The sequence below is a fragment of the Staurois parvus genome, unplaced genomic scaffold (assembly GCF_062004578.1).
Source record: "Staurois parvus isolate SC_StPar_1 unplaced genomic scaffold, SC_StPar_1.0 ptg000022l, whole genome shotgun sequence".
Lineage (NCBI taxonomy): Eukaryota > Metazoa > Chordata > Amphibia > Anura > Ranidae > Staurois > Staurois parvus.
In genome coordinates, this window is record NW_028317818.1 from 1777859 (window position 1) to 1796377 (window position 18519).

At 39.3% G+C, this 18519-nt stretch overlaps 1 protein-coding gene across 1 annotated transcript in view; it reads right to left on the bottom strand.

The window, feature by feature from the left end:
* Positions 1–18519, bottom strand: part of CARD11 (caspase recruitment domain family member 11) — a 173998-nt gene that overhangs the window by 14257 nt on the left and 141222 nt on the right. The window contains exons 15-18 of the mRNA XM_089691646.1: positions 17506–17707; positions 11561–11687; positions 11064–11304; positions 6406–6499 (exon numbers count right to left, since the gene is read on the bottom strand). Of these exons, the coding sequence (XP_089547772.1) occupies positions 6406–6499; positions 11064–11304; positions 11561–11687; positions 17506–17707 (664 nt within the window). The remainder of the gene's footprint in view (positions 1–6405; positions 6500–11063; positions 11305–11560; positions 11688–17505; positions 17708–18519) is intronic.

Consider the following 18519-nt stretch of genomic DNA (forward strand, 5'->3'; position numbering starts at 1 on the left):
GCAAAGGAAGAGTGGTCCAAAATTCCGGGTGAGAGGTGTCAGAAGCTTATTGATGGTTATAGGAAGCGACTGATTTCAGTTATGTTTTCCAAAGGGTGTGCAACCAAATATTAAGTTAAGGGTGCCAATACTTTTGTCCAGCCCATTTTTGGGGTTTTGTGTGACATTATGTCATATTTGCTTTTCTGCCTCTGTTTTATATTTGTTCCAATACATACAAAGGGAATAAACATGTGTATAGCAAAACATGTGTTAATGCAATACCTTTTTTGTGTGAAATACTTGATTTTCAGGAAAAATATCAAGGGTGCCAACAATTTCGGCCATGACTGTATGATGCATGCATATTCTTAACCCCCAAGTGCATAACCTTACATTTATCAACATTAAACCTAATTTGACACATAGTTGTCCAATTAAACAGAGCATTGAGGTCGGCTTGTAAGTTGAAGACATCCTGATGGGAAAAACAAAGGGAAAGAATACAGAAATGTAAAAACGTTTTGAACATGTGGTCACATCACACAGTAAGAGGTAAGAGGTTGTTTATAAAGAGGGATATAGTTTTGCTTGTACAGTGAGGTCCAACACTTTGTTAGCAGAAAGGACCTCTGTCCTTTTAACCTTAACATCTCTAGACCACCTTGCCTCCTTCTGAACTAACCTGCACTAACACCCCCAATCCAAGTTTTCACTTACCTCTGTAAGTGCCTACACTCTGAACTCCTATAAACCTAGGAGACAGATCCTGTACCCAGGATGCCCCCATAAAATACTATGAGGACTAAAACATGCCGGATTTTTGTTAGAAAAGGGTTTTCTGTAAACTTTAGATAGGAGATGGTTCAGTTACAGAGGTTACTAGGAACAGTATTGCCAACTTCCATTTTTGATGACAAAACATGGAAAATTTACTGACAAAGCACAAAAACAATCAATATTTCAACAATATAAACACAATATGGAAACACTGACAATTCCCATAACAAGTAATTTGAATGGTTTACACGTACAAAAGTCGACACAGCATGACAAATTATCAGCCCCTGATATTTACAGGCACTGATTTTTACAAACTGTCTGTACAGTTACTGACAGTTGGCAACCCTGAGTAGGAAGTTGGTCTGGGGTTGTTGGTGCTGGTTAGTTCATGAAAAGCAGGAGTGGATTAGAACAGTTTATTTTATAGTTATCCTTTAGTACCTTAACAAGGGAGGTAGTGCGGTTATCTGTGGGATCCAAATGTGTTTGCTATATCTTGTAGCGAAGGTGGTATTACAAAAAAGAAAGTTGGATTTATTTATTTAAAAGGAGCTGTAAGACGGAGCTAAAAGACTTCAATAGTTGAGGGGGATTAGAACAGACATAAGGAATGTTTTAGTTAATAATTATAGGTGGCCAGCAAATAGGTTTACTTTATATATATTGCTAGCAACTGTAATTTCCGTAATGTCAATGTTTTTGAAAAAGAGTGCTGCTGAAAGTGAACACCTCTGCCTTGAACTCCATTGAACAGTTAAGGGGAAGGTTGAGATGCAGGTAATTCAGAAATGCTGGAGTTTAGACATTTTGTGGCTTGCATGAATGTTCCTGAGAAAACAAATGTGTTCTGAATGCTAGTATAAAGGGTCAAAACAGGCTTTTGAATACATGTTCTACATGTAGGGCAAAGACAGGTAAAGGTAGTTTATTTGTATTTAAGTGGTGAATTAGAGTTATTAATTATTTATTGTTGTTGAGGGTTGCTAGTGAAATATACTAAACCCTCCATGATTCTTGTAAACCAGGGGGTGAGGAATTTGTATGCAGGATTACCCAATATAAGAGTGAGTATAGTGAGCTCCATCTTTTCTAAAGAGATTGGTTGGTAGTTCCTGGGGGTCAATGGATCATTATTCAATTTTGGATCACAGCTATGAAGCCTTGTAACCAGGGGCGGACTGACAACTCATGGGGCCCCCGGGCAATAGGGGATCATGGGGCCCCTGTGTCCTTGCCCAAACTCAAAAAAGCCTATGAAAAAGGTACCAGGGGCATCTCATGGGGCCCCCTACTGACCCGGGGCCCTCGGGCAGTGCCCGAGTTTCCAAATGGTCAGTCCCCTGCTTGTAACCATTCTGAGAAAGCAAGTTTCTCTTGTAAAACATGATTATATTGAGTTCTAGTGTAAATGATGTATTGAACCCCCATTTTACTTTGCTCTCTGAGATCCATTTGGGAGTTTTCCCATCACTTCCCATCTCTGAAACACAACAGAGAGATAGCAGAGTAGCAGAAAATCCCTATGCTCTGCATTATAGGATATTCCCATATTTCCTCCCAATCCTCTGAGTCTAGCTCCGACACCTCCCCACGCAAAGTGGAGATAAGTCTGTCAAGGCCCTAATGAAAAGACGGCCGTAAGGCCACATATAGAGAGGAGATGGGTTTAACAAGGGAGGCATCTCTCAGTAGAAATTCAAAACCGGAGTCTACAAACTGAAGGGGTTGACCATGAAACTGCTGTTGAAAGGTGTGGCGTAATTTGAGGTACCGGAATAAATATAAATTAGGAAGGGCATATTGGGCTTTCAAGGAGTCAAAAATTCTAAGGGCACCCCCCTCACATATCTGTTGTAAATACTTGACACCCCTAGAGGCCCAAACTGAGGGTTTCAGGAGGAGGAAGAATTCTAACAAGGAGGGATTCAACCATAGAGGGGTGTGAGGGGACCAATTTGAGTGTGTGGAGGAAATTACTGATGCCAGGCTTTAATGAGTGCCCTCATGGACATTGTGACAGGAAAGGGGGCCAAAGCCCCTCTATATAGAAGATTACGTAAGGCTTCATAGGACCCAAGGGGAGCTGCCTCCAAAACCACAGCGGCATTAGTCTTGTCCTCCACTATCCAATTGTGAGCATGGGAGAGCAATGCTGCAATATAATAAGTATACAAATCTGGACAAGCCAGCCCCCTTTTGGTCCATGGTCTCTGTAGCACACTTAGTTTAAATCTAGGTTGTCTCGAGCCCCACAAAGGACTCCAAACTATAGTATGGCGGACTATATACAATAAGGCGGGAAGTAATTTCATTTTTATAAGGTTAATTTTACCTATTGGTGAGAGAGGGAGATTGGCCTTAAGGCCTGATAATGGGGAGAAGGTGGAAATAAAATTCAGGGCCTCTTTAAGAGATAGTCCTGGGTCATGAAGGAATAAGACGTCATCAGCATATAGTGCCACTTCCTCAATAATAGAGCCCACCTGTATTCCCTTTATATTAGTGGATGTGCATATAGCTTGTGCCAAGGGTTCCATGACCAATGCAAAGAGGTCAGGAGAGAGTGGGCATCCCTGACTCGTCCCCCTACCTATAGGGAAGGGTGCGGAAAGATCACCTCCTAGTTTTATTTGTGCTAATGGAGTACTATACAGAATATTTATCCAGGAATGGAAATACTGTCCAAATCCTATCACGTCCAGCATTGCAGACATATAGGTCCAATCAACAGAGTCAAACACTTTTTCCACATCTAACATCACCAAAATACGAGAGGATGAAGGGATTTGAATATGTGTTAAAACTGCACTAATATCTGTCAATTTCCCTGGGATGAACCCGGCCTGGTCAATACTGACAAGCAAAGGGAGGAGTTTCATTGATCTCTTCGCCAGGACCTTGGTCAAAATTTTGAGGTCATAGTTCAAAAGTGAGATGGTCTATAGGAGGAACAGAGCTGGGGATCCTTGCCAGATTTCAGTATCAGCACAATATGTGCTTGATGCATAGAGGGTGGAAGGGCTCATTGTGTGTATCTTTCTTTAAAGACTCTACAGAGATACTGTGCTCGATCTGTGGCATGCAATTTATACCAGTCACCTGGCAGCCCATCGGGTCCAAGCATTTTGTTCGGGGGGAAAGAACAGATAACAGATTCTATTTCAGAAACAGAAATTTCTCTATAAAGAGCCCTCGTTTCCTTATCCGATAACCTCGGCAGAGAGAAGCTCTGTAAAGTGTCCACTAAAGTGCAGGGTGACGGTGGAGGGATGGGGCAATAAAGTGATTGAAAATAAAGCCAAAATTCAGCCCCTGATATTTACAGGCACTGATTTTTACAAACTTTAGAGTGAGCAAGAGATGTAAAATGAAGCTCCAAATCCATATGAGCCTTGGCCAATTTAGCGCAGTTGTCCTCTGTGGGAGATCTCGAAAAATCGGAGGCTGCTGCAGTCTCGCTGTGTTCCAACATAGTGGTACCTATAGCAAATTCCTCCCTCGCTATTTTAATGGTGGAAATATACTGGCCCCGTGTATAAGCCTTAAACGTATCCCACACCAGAAGGGGGGAGACAGAATGTTCATTCACTTCTCAAAACTAGGTTAGGGAGTCAAACAATAACTCTTGGATTTTCCTATTACGAACCCATTTAGGATCCAACCTCCAGCATCCCGAATGTCTCTTACCCCCCAAATTTAAAGTGAGCTCTAAGGGTGAGTGGTCTGAGATGACTGCTGGCAGATAGGAGACAACACTCACCAGCCCCAATAAAGGGCTGGATCCAAACGCCAGATCTATCCGGGAAGCGGATCTATGAGGAGCTGAAAAGCATGAATAGTAACAATCGTGAGGGTGTTTAAATCTCGATAATTCAGTTAGACCAAAGGTATGAGCCCATACTTCTAGGTCAGGGCTGGAGGTCCTCCGAGGGTTAGAGGACAACAATGGCACATTGATCTCTGTCCAAAACGACCCCAGAAACTTGTAAGGGTGCCAACTTCTCCTGCACTGTATACAGTACTTCAGTGGAAAAGGGTGGGGGCAAATAGATATTGACAAAAGCATATTTGACATTCCTGGTCAGGGTCAAAGGTCAAGGTCAAAGGTCAGGGTCAGAAGTCAGGATTTTTTAAAAAAAATTGGTATCAGTGTCAGTTAGTGTCAGTGTGTTTTAGGTAAAAAACAAACAAAAAAAAAAACAAAATGCGCACTATTGTTTCTGGGTTAAACAACAAATAACATACACATATATGGTATTGCTGCGATTTCCAAGAGCTGGAAAATTTATTTTGGGTTGTTCTTTGGTGGTAGGCTATGGTAGTAACAAGAAACACACAGCTAAATTTAAAAAAATGATTTTTTTTTTTACTATTTTGGGCCAATTTTCCTTTGATAATAAAAAAAAAATCAGGAGATGTGCATTACTATTTACCACCAAATGAAAGCCCAATTTGTCCTGAAAAAAAACGCGGTATAATCCACCTGGATGTACAAAGTAGTTGTGATGATATGGATGGTTTTACTAACACATGTCAAAGTTGCAAGATTGTGCCTAGGCGTTTAGATTTGTTTTACCCTTAGGTGTGAAGCGGTTAATGACAGACCGCATAGAGGAGGTAAGGCAATAGGGGGATTTAGAGCCTCTATAAACCAGGTGACCAAGGGCTGCATAGGACCCCAAACTAGCTACCTTCAGTAATATGCACTGTTTATTTCTGACTTATTTTGCTGATCTATGCGTTGATTACAGTCTTGTGGCACAGAATTCTGTTCTAAGTTACCTTGGCATAATAATTATACTGTCCAGCAGATTCTGTCTGAGACACCTTTTGTTTGTTTATTTATGCTCAGATCATCATTTATTCTAACCCACACCAATACATTGAGTTCATTTACCACTAAATGGTCTATATTCTGGTGCTAATTCACAGCCAAGTTAAAGGTATCTCTACTCGTGTTCTTATAAATGCTTGCAGTAACTTTCATTCAGCCAGGTTTGCCACAGGGAATAAGGCTGTTCTTGGATTTGAGGAGCAGAACAGTGAACCCAAATTAACAAGTGGCTCCTGCAGGGATAATGCTACAAGGAGCACACTGCAAATTTAGTTCTGCTTTAAGTGAAAGCTGATAGCAATATATTATGGTCTGACCATGAGCAAGAAATATTATTTGAATTTGTCAGGATTTTGATACTGTATGAAATAGCAAGGCAGATCTGTTGTTGGAGTAGTTCACAAAATAAAGTCTCTTAAACTTTTTAAACATAAAATGGCAAATTGCATGGAGTTTCATTTTAATTTGTATCATGGTTAATGAGTTTACCAGTTCATCGGAAGAGGGGTAGCGGTACATTGTATATACCTCCCATATTCCCGCTAATGTGAGCAAGACTTTTTTTCCCCTCTCTGTGCCCATTGAATCCTTGTCCATACACAATAGAGTATGGAAAAGGGATTGCTCACTATGAAACAGAGTGAAAAACATGTTTCATTGTTTTACTGGTTCTCTAATTATCCCGATGCCTGGAATTTTTATTTAAGGGAAACCAACCAGATGCCATATTATGAACAAATAATAAAAAATAGCTCTCATCTCTGAAAATGATTAACTGGAATATGCAACAGAAATAAACCTGAATTTACCTTCATAGCTCTGAGTGTGTTACTTGTACTTTCCACATCATCCTTGGTTCTGTGCATTAATCTTTGTAGTTTAACTAAAAATAACTGCTGGGCTCTAACAAATAAAAAAGATAATTTTGATGTAAAAGTATAAAAAGTATAAAAAGAATGGTTTGTATCTGAGACATAAATGACAATTAATAAAATATAAATATAAACTTGTCCAATGTTTAAGCCTTCCTAATGGATGTATACAGTACACATCAGATTTAAGGATTACCATATGTTAGATTACCAACACCTGACTGATCATACAATAGTCCTTGGATGTAAACCGCACAGACCACATTTTTCCAGAAGTGACATGTATTACTGGGGTCCTCTTTGGCACTACTACACCTATGCAATCCACCATTTGGTATCATTCCTTGACCCAACTAAACCTCTGAAACTACAGGATGACAATATATTCCTAAATTCTGTATGCCTGACACCCCTATTGTAATACAAAATAGATGCACTGTCCCTTATAATAGTATCAATCACAATGGTTTCAGTCATCAACACAATATGTAATGACACTCAGTATATAAACAAAAACAAATATTGTAAGCACTCCATATGACATGTGATTTACATGTGTCAGCATTCCATGGTGCAGACTTTAAACTTTCAGTGTTCCAACACCACAAATATACACCACTTAAATACCTAAAAAGACATGACCCCAAGGTTAAGAAGTCAGTAGCGCTGGAGTGCAGGACAGTTCTATGTGCCTTTAAATGAAAATCATCAGCTTCATGACACTCCAGCATCACTCAAAGCTGCACCAGCCTTAGATGTTTGGTACTTTTAAGGCAATAACCAACTTACACCAAAAGTAGCACCAGTAAGGCCCCGGGCAGCATAAAGGAGAACAAAAAAAGCTATAGTGCATTATCTTTAAAACCACCTTGTTATTAATTTGAAAATGTAATCCCAAGAGATATGGGTAGGACAGTTTAGGGTTAAAAATACACTGCTTGATTGAGCACACATGTGCTATGACTTCAACACCAAGAACCCTTCCGATTTATTTTGTCACAATAGACATCTTCATAGATTATCCATTTCAAATTAATAAAGAAGTAGTTTAAAGATAATGATCAGAAGATCTAGCTTATTTGTTCTCTGTCAAGCTGCCTGGGGCCTTACTTCTGCTACTATTGGTTGATTATTGCACTAAAAACCCCAACATCTAAAGCTATTGTGGATATGAGTGAAGCTGGAGTGTCATAGAGCTGACAATTAAAAGCTTCCTGGTGGTCTTAAAGCACCATCCTGCACACAAGTGCTACTGATCTTTTAAAAGTTCACCTTTTAAAAATAGTAAAAATAATAAATGCACATTTTTTTTGTAGGTGAAAAAAAGCTAATTTGCCATTTTCTTTTTAGGAGCCTGTGAGGCATTGCACCCACATTCAGCAGATCGTGGGTGCAATGTCAGGCTCCTGCAGGCTGTCAGTGTAGCTGTCTGCTCATACCTCCAGTATGGGCAGGTAGTTACTTCAGTCCAGGAAGTTCAATCAATAAATTATGAGGATGCTCACCAGCACCCTTGTAGTTCATTGAGAACTACAAGCCATCTGCAACAAAGGCTGTCAGTACTTGTGGCTCACACAGTGGTTCACAGAACTCTGTGAAACAATGTGAATGAATGACACAGCTTCGTGAGAAGAGACCCACATGGTCATGCTCTTTTCAAATTGTGATAGTGGGTGCGGCTAGAAGATCCCTTGCCTCACAGGGGTGGGGAGATTAACAGAGGGGAGGCTGCAGTAGCAGGAACATGTTACATGTTACATCCTAAAAATTGGTGGAACATGTAACATGTTCTTTAAGGTGATCTTATCCTTTAACATTGAGGTCAGATCTTTTGGTAAATAGGCGCTGTGTATTTGTAGTGTTGGAACACTGAAGGTTTGAGCCTGGGTTCCCATATATGTGGTGCGGTATATCACATGTGATCCGCACAGGAACCGCACCGCATTCCTTTGCAAATCACATGCGATTTATGTGCGGTGCGATTTGAGCCATACATTTTGTATGGTTCTAATCACACTGCACCCACACAAAAACGTGCAGGACCCTTTTTTGGTCCGCACTAGAATCAGATTGCATTGGGTATTCACACCTATGTGATCCAATTCTTCACATCGCACCGTGTTTTGCGGACTGCTTTCAGGTTGTTGTTATCTTAACATACACACCCGCAGCGGTTCACATGAACAGGGTGCATTTCTAATGCTGTGCAGTGTGAACCAGGGCAAAAAGTCTGCACCATGGATTGCTAGTACAGGTAGTTCACATGTCCCATGGATGGCTTACAGTATTAGTATTTCTTTATATACTGAGTGTCATTACACTGTGTGTTCATCCTTGAGGTCACATTATTTAACTTGATTTGATTGCTACTATTATGTAAAGGGGCAGAGCATTTTTTGTATTAGATTTTGGCTTAGTACACTGTATAGAGTGTAGTGTCCCCATATTGTTTGAGTTTGTATATATATATATATATATATATATATATATATACACATATATACACTGCTCGAAAAAATTAAAGGAACACTTTGAAGACAAATCAGATCTCAATGGGGAAAAATATCATGCTGGATATATACTGATATACTGATATGGACTGGGTAATGTGTTTGGAATGTAAGGATGCCCCATCATTTGATGGAAATGAAAATTATCCTCCTACAGAGGACTGGATTCAAAGACACCCCAAAAATCAAAGTGAAAAAATGATGCAGCAGGGTAGTCCATGTTGCTGAAATGTCATTGCAGCAACTCAAAATGGTACTCAGTAGTTTGTATGGCTCCACGTGCTTGTATTTCCTCCCATATCTGGACCAGGGCATAACTGAGCTCTTGGACAGTCTGAGGTGCAACCTGGTGATGTTGGATGGACCGAAACATGATATCCCAGAGGAGTTCTATTGGATTTAGGTCAGGCGAGCATGGGAGTCATTCAATGGTATCGATTCCTTCATCCTCCAGGAACTGCCTGCATACTCTTGCCACATGAGGCCGGGCATTGTTGTGCACCAGGAGGAACCCAGGACCCACAGCACCAGCGTAGGGTCTGACAATGGGTCCAAGGATTTGATCCTGATGCCTAATGGCAGTCAGTGTGCCATTGTCTAGCCAGTAGAGTTCTGTGTATCCCTCCATGGATTTGCCTCTCCAGACCATCACTGAACCACTACCAAAACGGTCATACTGAACGATGTTACAGGCAGCATAACATTCTCCACGGCTTCTCCAGACCCTTTCATGTCTGTCACATGTTCTCAGGGTGAACCTGCACTCATCTGTGAAAAGCACAGGGCGCCAGTGACGGACCTGCCAATTCTGGTGTTCAATGGCAAATGCCAATCAAGCTCTATGGTGTTGGGCAGTCAGCACAGTGCCCACTAGAGGTTGTTGGGCCCTCAGGCCACCCTCAAGAAGTCTGTTTCTGATTGTTTGTTCACAGACATTCTCACCAGTGGCCTGCTGGAGGTCATTCTGTAGGACTCTAGCAGTTCTCATCCTGTTCCTCCTTGCACAAAAAAGCAGATACCTTCTTGCTGATGGGTTAAGGGCCTTCTATGGCCCTTTCCAGCTCTCCTAGAGTAACTTCCTGTCTCCAGGAATCTCCTCCATGCTCTTGAGACTGTGCTGGGAGACACGGCAAACCTTCTGGCAATGGCATGTATTGATGTGCCATCCTGGAGGAGTTGGGCTGCCTGTGCAACCTCTGTAAGGTCCAGGTATCGTCCAAGAGTGTGACAGGATTGCGTCAAGGAAACTCCACCTAGAAAGAGCTTGTCAGCTGAACCAACAGATGTGTGAGGGACAGCCAGAAGGCACAGAGCATGACCCAAGTACTGAGGGACAACGCTATCTACCAAAGTCATCACCCAGGGTGAGCGATACCCAATTGGAGAGACCACTGCTGTTGTGTTGCTGGGTCTGGTGAGAAGGCCTTGTAGCCATTACTTGATACCACCTTTAGAAACTGAGCCATTAGGAAATAGCTACTAGCTACCCCACAGCCCTAATACTGCCCACAGGCCTTATTGATGGCTTTAACGCATGCAAGAAGGCCCCAACATTTATCCAGCTCAAGAGTCAGGACTAAAGTTAACAAGCGGCTCCTTTGGAGGTGGCTCCTTTAGTGGGCCATTGGGCTGTGTGTCTACTAGGCAGCCCAATGGCCAACTAAAGGAGCTTTCACAGCTGATCAGATGCAACAGTGCCAAACAATGAATGGTTATAGCTGGGGTGCAAAAAGGGAGTCCTATGCAACTGATTCACAAAAGATATGCTTGAGACACTGTATAAAGTGAGACATGATGCCATTAGGGTTTACATATACTTTAACCAACATTATATAGTTTATAGTATTCACAATACATGACTTACTGTATAATACAGTACATACACAATTCTGGTATGCTTTATATCTTGTGTTATGTGTTATGTTTTCCACACTGCTTCACATTATACAGTGTACTGTACATTATATACTTCATAATGACCAGCTATATCCCTCAAAATGACTTGACAACCCATATACAGCATGTAAATTTGACTTACAACTACTTATACTTTTCTTTTTATCATGCAACTGTTTAAACACATACCTGCTGTAGCTTGGAATTGTTCCAACATCCATGTTTCGAACAGTAAATGGATCAACTCTGGCACAAAGCCACTCATACCTTCCCTGATGCATAGTGTCAAGAACATGTACAATGTCATCACAGTTTACAGAAAGTGAGCAGCTGTCTAGATGACTTGAAATGTTTAAATTCAAGCGAATATAAAAGGAGTCCCCTGATCGAACCTTCCCTTCTTCTAGATCTTTCATTAGTTTACTGTATCCTGCAATACAAAGTGCGTCAATAGCAATATTTCATTTTACAGTGTGTAATTGATGAGTACTCATCTTTTGTTGTCTTGTGAACTCAATTCAAATATAAGAAATGACAGCATTTTTGCCTATAGAAATAAATATTGAATTCCTATTTATGTATGGGATGTAGAGAGCACATTGTCCAATACTGAATGTTTTTTTGTTTCAGTGAAAAGAACTTAAAAAAAACATGTAAATTGTACACTGATATTTTTTTTTCCTTACCTTCAGTGTTTAATTTATAATGAACAGCAACCAGTCCTTTACATCTTTGTATAGCCCAATGAGCTTCTTCTTTTGTACATGAATCCATGGGTACACATTGTTTTTTTCCTTTGATGCATCCCTCTAACTGTGAAAATATACACAAAACTCTAATTAGCTATATGTACTGTATTTTTTAAAAGTACTTTAAAAGTAGTAATTTTACAAGGGGAGGGTACCTAGTCCTAATAAGCAGACCTTGCATTTATGCTTTAAAGGCAAAAGATCTGGCTAGATTCCAATATGATATAGCACCTGTTATTTGGGGTACGAAACATGAAAACGTAGCAAAAAAATCAATACTATATGAAACTACAAAATTAAGAGGACTAGATCTATGTGACAAAATATAACACCTAACATTCCCTTATGAATGTAATCTACATGAGGCGTTCAAATTAAACTAGGACTTTTAAATTTATAAAAAGTATAGGTATAAAAAGGGATCCTACACACAGTAGTAAGTGGCAAGTGTGTCCTATTACTGGTAGGTGGCACACAAGTCACAGGCCAGTCCAGAGTTGACAGACAACAGTGTTAGTGCATGCATGGAACAGAACAGCGTGTGGTGTGGGGTAAAACCTGCAGATATTTACAGAAAACTTCAAGCACAGTATGGTGATGAGACACTCAGTCACACTATGACATTTGAATGGTGTAAACGTTTCAAAGATGGCTGTACGTCCATCAGTGATGATCCCGGTTGTGGTGGTTCTCAGCCCACCATAGTCATTCTTGTGAATATTTAGTGTGTGGAATGTCTGATCCTAGATAACTGATGCATAACATGTCGTAAAATTGCACAAGAGACAAATCTTTCTGTGGTAACGGTGAACACAATCCTTCACGAATGTCCTAGGATGGTTCAGGCGTACTGACAAGTCTTTCTGTGGCAAAGCTTTCCAGGCATTAGTTAAATCCTGGGATAAGTGTATAAATGAAGCAGGGGAGTATGTTGAAAAATAAATGTAGTTTCCACTCCTTGAAATTAGTTTTTTTATTATATAAACTTAGAAGTCCTGGTTTGACTTGAATGTCCCCCCGTAGCTTCCATATTAGCACACGAAACAGAAAAGTATGTAGTCTTTCACACAGTGAAAATCTGTAGGGTTACATCCAAATTTAGTATTCCTTTTCCAAAGTGTTGCAGGTAATGGACATTGCTCCTTTTCCACCCATAATAATTAATAGACACTCAGAAATGTGTGTAATGTGCCTCTGTGGTAATTTTCCAGTAAGCACACATTACAAAATTACATAACTTCCTTGCTTAAGCACACTTACACTCCTTTACGGCCTGCTGCATTTGAACATATTTGCACCAGAGATCCTTCAAGCCATGGGTATATTCCCCAATGTTTTTCTGCTGATGTTATCTTCCTGCTTCCCTTCATTGCCTAATAACACAATCAACTGAGAACAAGGACTGGTGACCTCTTTTTCCCAAGAAGACTGGCAAGATATTTGGTTTAAAAAGTTTGATTATTGTCATAACCACAGAAACCAAACACATATTGCTCATGAATTGGTACCTTGTTCCCTACCGATGTGCAACCCCCCAGCCACCGTTCCCAGTACTTTAGAGGTTGAAGTGCAGAGGAAATCTATAGACATATCTGGTGGGACTACCCAAAAAGTAAGCACTTCATACTTAGGAGATAGTCTGCCACCTTTAATAGACCCCTCTGGAAGAATCCAGTAGAAGCTCTCTTAAACCAAAAACAACAGATTGTACCAAAACCGAAACAAAATAAAAGCACTGCTTTAAGCCTTGTACATACCACCCACTAACTCAATACATGCTGTCAGGTACCAGCACCACAGATAAGCACAAAAAACAAAAACAATCCCACACTCAGTAATGTAACAGGCCTGCACACTGTGCGTGTTAACAGGGTAATATTAGTGTAGAATTTGGCTTCAGCTTAAACTCCTACCCTTCTGGTACACCCCTCTGATGCATCTACAATTAAGCCCCATAGAGGTGAAATCCATCAAAGGGGCATGGCGGAAGAGAGGTGTTTAACCTGAAGCTGATTCCTAGTGATAGCCAGTTGACTTGTACAGTGTGCTGCCCTGTATGTGTACCAAAATAAGTTACTCATCCTTATCTTTATCTTTACTGCTGCAAAGCTGATAATCACCAGGTCCCGGAGGAAGCAAACCATTCAATTTGAGGAACTCAAACCTCATAACAACCTTTGTATGAAGATCGAGAAAATGTCCGCAACCCTAAACGACACACTACCTAAATTTTACATAACTTGGGGTCCTTGTATCGTGCACTAACCATTGACTTTCTAATTTACCATTCTCAGACCCCAACAAGAAACACAAATGTCATGCTCAGCGTCCACTTAGAAATTTGTATCAGCTGCTGGCAAAACAAAGTTGATACACAGTCTTCAGTAAATGAAAACATATGTGAAAAAAAAAAAATAATGCAGCCACCACATTCAAGGACCAGTAAGCTGCAATCTATTCAAATTTATTCATATGCAGCACTTGTATTAAAAGGAAGATCCCTGTGATATTTGTAGACAGAATGATGTAGCCTCCATTGCTGTGCTCACATATAACTCACCAGAACTTTATTAATAATATGAGCTCAGTATATGCTTAAAACATATCTAAACCCAAAACCAAAAATTGAATGGATTGCAGCTTACTGGTCCCTGGATATGGTGACTACAATAGTTTTCTTTTTTTCCAAATATTTTCCTTTATGTTTACCTGATAACCCTGTCATTAAAATACTTCCTGTCCTAGGGCGACAATTGTACTGAGCATTCTTGTCAGTAGGAGGTGTTTTGTAGTTCACTGAGATAGCAGAGAACAATGCTAACGGATACAGGTCCTAAATTTCTCCAAAGGTGCCTGCATACAATAGAAAAGTCTCCAAATAGTGCAAATATAATTCAAACTACGTTCTTGAAATAATAAAGTTGCTAAACAGCAAGATTAGAATAAACTTCATAAGTAGAAACCCAGTGTCTGTGACATAAACACCAGAAAGCAGCTTCCAATGTCAACCCTCCCTATTCTGTACTACACGTTTCCTCATAACTGACATCATTGGGGGCCAGGGGCTGACACTGCTATCATGCTTATATATGAATGGAAGCAATAACAACTTCCCATTTAACTGCACTCATACATTCATCGTACATATTATAATACAGCTTAATGCAGTTAAGCGGCTACTGTGATCTGGATGCATTCATAAATGCACAGAATATAACTGGTATTAACTGTCTATTAACTCTTCTAAGTAATAACAGCAGAGATTGTTGACCTAGGGAATATCAGATTATCCTAGGAAATCATGAAAAAGTCTTCTCCCTGTGGTGGAGCAAACTTGAACAATGCTTTAAGGTTTTTATTGCCTTCCTCTGGCTCAACTGTAGGTGTAGTGTTCTGTATATTGAGGTTTTCAATATATTTATTTACTTTCTATTGCTTGAATTAGATGGACTTATGTTTTTTTAAGCTGTGAAAGTTGCGAGGAGTTCCTGGTTTATCCTGATTTTCATGTTTTAAGCATATATTGAGCTCATATTAATCATAGAGGTCATCAGATGTGGTGAGTTTCATTGTTATTATATAATTATGTGTGCACACTGGTGTAGGTTACATCACTAGGTTTGTTTGAAGTTTTCAGTATGTCTTGACTTAATTAGATGGTTTGCTGAACAAATCACCCAAGAAACTTTCCACAATCTTGCCATTATATACAGTACATAACTACTGCCTGCTGAACAACTGGGTTTTCCCATGCCTCCATGACTCTAAGAACCTTGGAGTCCTTTTGAAGAAGCAGGTCTTGTCCCGGTGAAACGCGTAGAGACAGTCATAAGGTTAATGAGGAGCCCTGTGATACCATTTAGAACATGCCTAGGCTGCTGAGGAGTTTTCTCTCAGGAAATAGGTTTTTAATTGCAATACATTTATGGATTTAATAAAAATTGGTAACAAAATTTTTTAGTCTGTTGTGTGTGTAATAAATAAAGTCCAGAGTGTCTGCTCCTCCCCCTCCTGTTTTTATGGTTGAAAAATCTGTTTACTTTGCTACCGTAAAACATTCCAAAGCCTAGCATTCGGCTACGATATACCTAAAGATCACTAATCTAATCTACGTTAGAGACAAGTTAACAATACAAATAAATTACAATTTATAAAATACAATTTATAAACTCTCTTCTGAATAGCCCTCCTTCATTAAATCTTACTTAGTGCAATAGCAAATACAAACATATCCAAATTACATAATTATCAACCTTTTACCTAAAATATATATCCACATTATACAGTTCTCCAAATCTTCTATTTCTAACTATGTGCTGGCACTGGAAACAGACCTATATTTACCCCCTTAAACCCTGATATTTGGAAAAATGTTTGTGAGAATACAAGGTGTACATCATATAGGCCAGTTACCATAAAACATTTTAATAAGATGGCACACAACCCTATGGTGGAGACACAAATATTGCTATATAAGTACCCCCAAGGTTCTAGAGGCAATGATTATATAGGACAATAATGGTAGAAGTCTTATGCTCTGCCAAACAAAACCAAATAAAAACCTAAAAAATTACCAATACAATCAAGAGAGATCAAAAAAGCAGGAAGCACCCATAAAGTGTTCTACCACTAATAAAAAAATAGTGCTGAGCTAACAAGTATTAATGATAAACTTGATACATATAAAAACATAAAAAATATATATATAACGTCCTCAGGCAATCAACACACAAAAAAAAAAAAAAAAAATATATATATATATATATATATATATATAGTCACCCTGATGAAGTCATGTAACGCAACACATTGGACGGTAGCGTGGTGACGTCATTTCCGGTCGTGGCCACGATCGCTGCCTTCTTAGTTTCCAAAATACCATGCTGTTTGAGGGCGTTTGCAGCCCTTTTCCCTTGTGAGTGTATTTCTTGCATTTCTTATGTTTTTTAAATAAAATTAACTGCACTATGAGGATCCCCTCTCTCTTGTTCACTTACTGTATGTATGACATCTGCTATATGGTTCTCGGTGATGTTGAGCTCCCAGTGACCAGGGTGCATCAAGGATTACTGCTGTTTTTGACCTATGTGATGTGGGTCAATTTATGAGGTGAGTATGTATGCCTGCTGATGGTGGATATCACACAAGCACAGTAAATGAGAAGTCACCGTTTTTTTTTGCTATTCACCTTTTGGACTGTTATTTTGCACTGTAATGCAAAATGTAGTGATTTTCACTTAATATATATTTTTTTCACTGTTAAATATTGGTCCAGTATGCTATGTAACCCGTGTTAAGGTTTTTCTCTATATGTGGATTTCATCCACACTAGATATTTTAGTGGAATATACACGGTCACTATATATATTTTTTTTGTTGATTGCCTGAGGATGTTATATATATATATATGTTTATATGTATTGAGTTTATCATTAATACTTGTTAGCGCAGCACTACTTTTATTTTTAATGATTATATAGGAGCACTCATCCATTTGAAGTGGTTGGGCCTATTCCAATTTCTGTAACACTAAGCATTTCAATTATTACTGGCTTTCTCACCAAGACTATGTTTATGTTACTAAATACTCCAATAACACCTCTAAAGAGGATTCAAAGAAAACTTGTGAAGATTGATTTTTTCAAGTGATGCATGGGATAATAAAGTTGAAAACACTGTACGTGTATTTGCAGACTATGTGGAAGTAATTAATCATCATTGCATCTTCCATAATGCCCCAATACTAAATGTACCATTAATCAAAAACACCACCTTTGGTGCTCTATAATCAGAGTTTTCAAACTTGTACATAACACCTCGGCTATGAACAGAATTAGTAGCTAAATGATTAGCAAATCATTAGAATAAAATGGTACACTTACCAATAAAAGTTGATGTCCCTCTTTCAGACCTGCTTTTTCTGCTCCTGAATCAGGTTTAACAGAACCAACAAAAATGCCTCTTTCATTTCCACCAACTAATGAGATTTCCATCATTAGATTATCTCCATCCAATGTGCCAAGCTGTACATATGTATTGCTGCTCCTGGGTGGTCCTGTAGATGTTACAGATGGGCGGAAGGGCCTGCAACAAAGAGTTGAGTCTAAGATTTTACAAGGGGGACTATAACATATAATTAAAGACTTAATGCAACTGTCAGTGATTTGAGTGGTACTTGTAACAGCATACTTCAAATACACACAGGTACACATGACCACCAACACATATGCCTTCCATGCAAGAGCCAAATAGGTTGTTTTGTTACACATCATAGTATAAAGTGGTTTACGCATGTATATCATTTTCCAAGGTCCGATTAAAGCAAACTAGTCAGGTACTTTAAGCTTTTAAAAGTAAATACCAATGGCTGCCTAAGACCAGGTAAGCCTAGGCACTTGCTTTTAGCTTTGTTATTCAGTAAAGCATTGTCTGCATCTGTAATTTTTTGTTTTACTTTATTCCTATTGTGTCAACATTAGGGCTAGGACATGTCCCTGGAGCTAAGTCATACACAACAGTCTCTCCCCTGTCCACTGATATCTGCACTATGGGACAAAGACATGCTATCACTGAATTGGGTGGCCAATGGGTAGAGCTTGGTTACAGAAACAGGACCTTAGCTGTAAAGTTAAGGCCTTAGTAACAAAGTAAAATTAAAAACATAGGTGCAACAAAAAAGGCTTTTCTGGCGAAGAGTAATAATAGCAGCATCTTGTGGTGCCTGTTTTCTAGCAGAACAGGTTGGCAGACTTTCATTCGCATACCTGGAAAACATAAGTATACAACCATTTGTACCATAGTAAGTTTAAACCCATTTGGACAGTATATTCTGTCACAGTTGTTGCTTTTACAGAATATTTTACCATTAGCTAATATTAATATTATTGTTACTATTA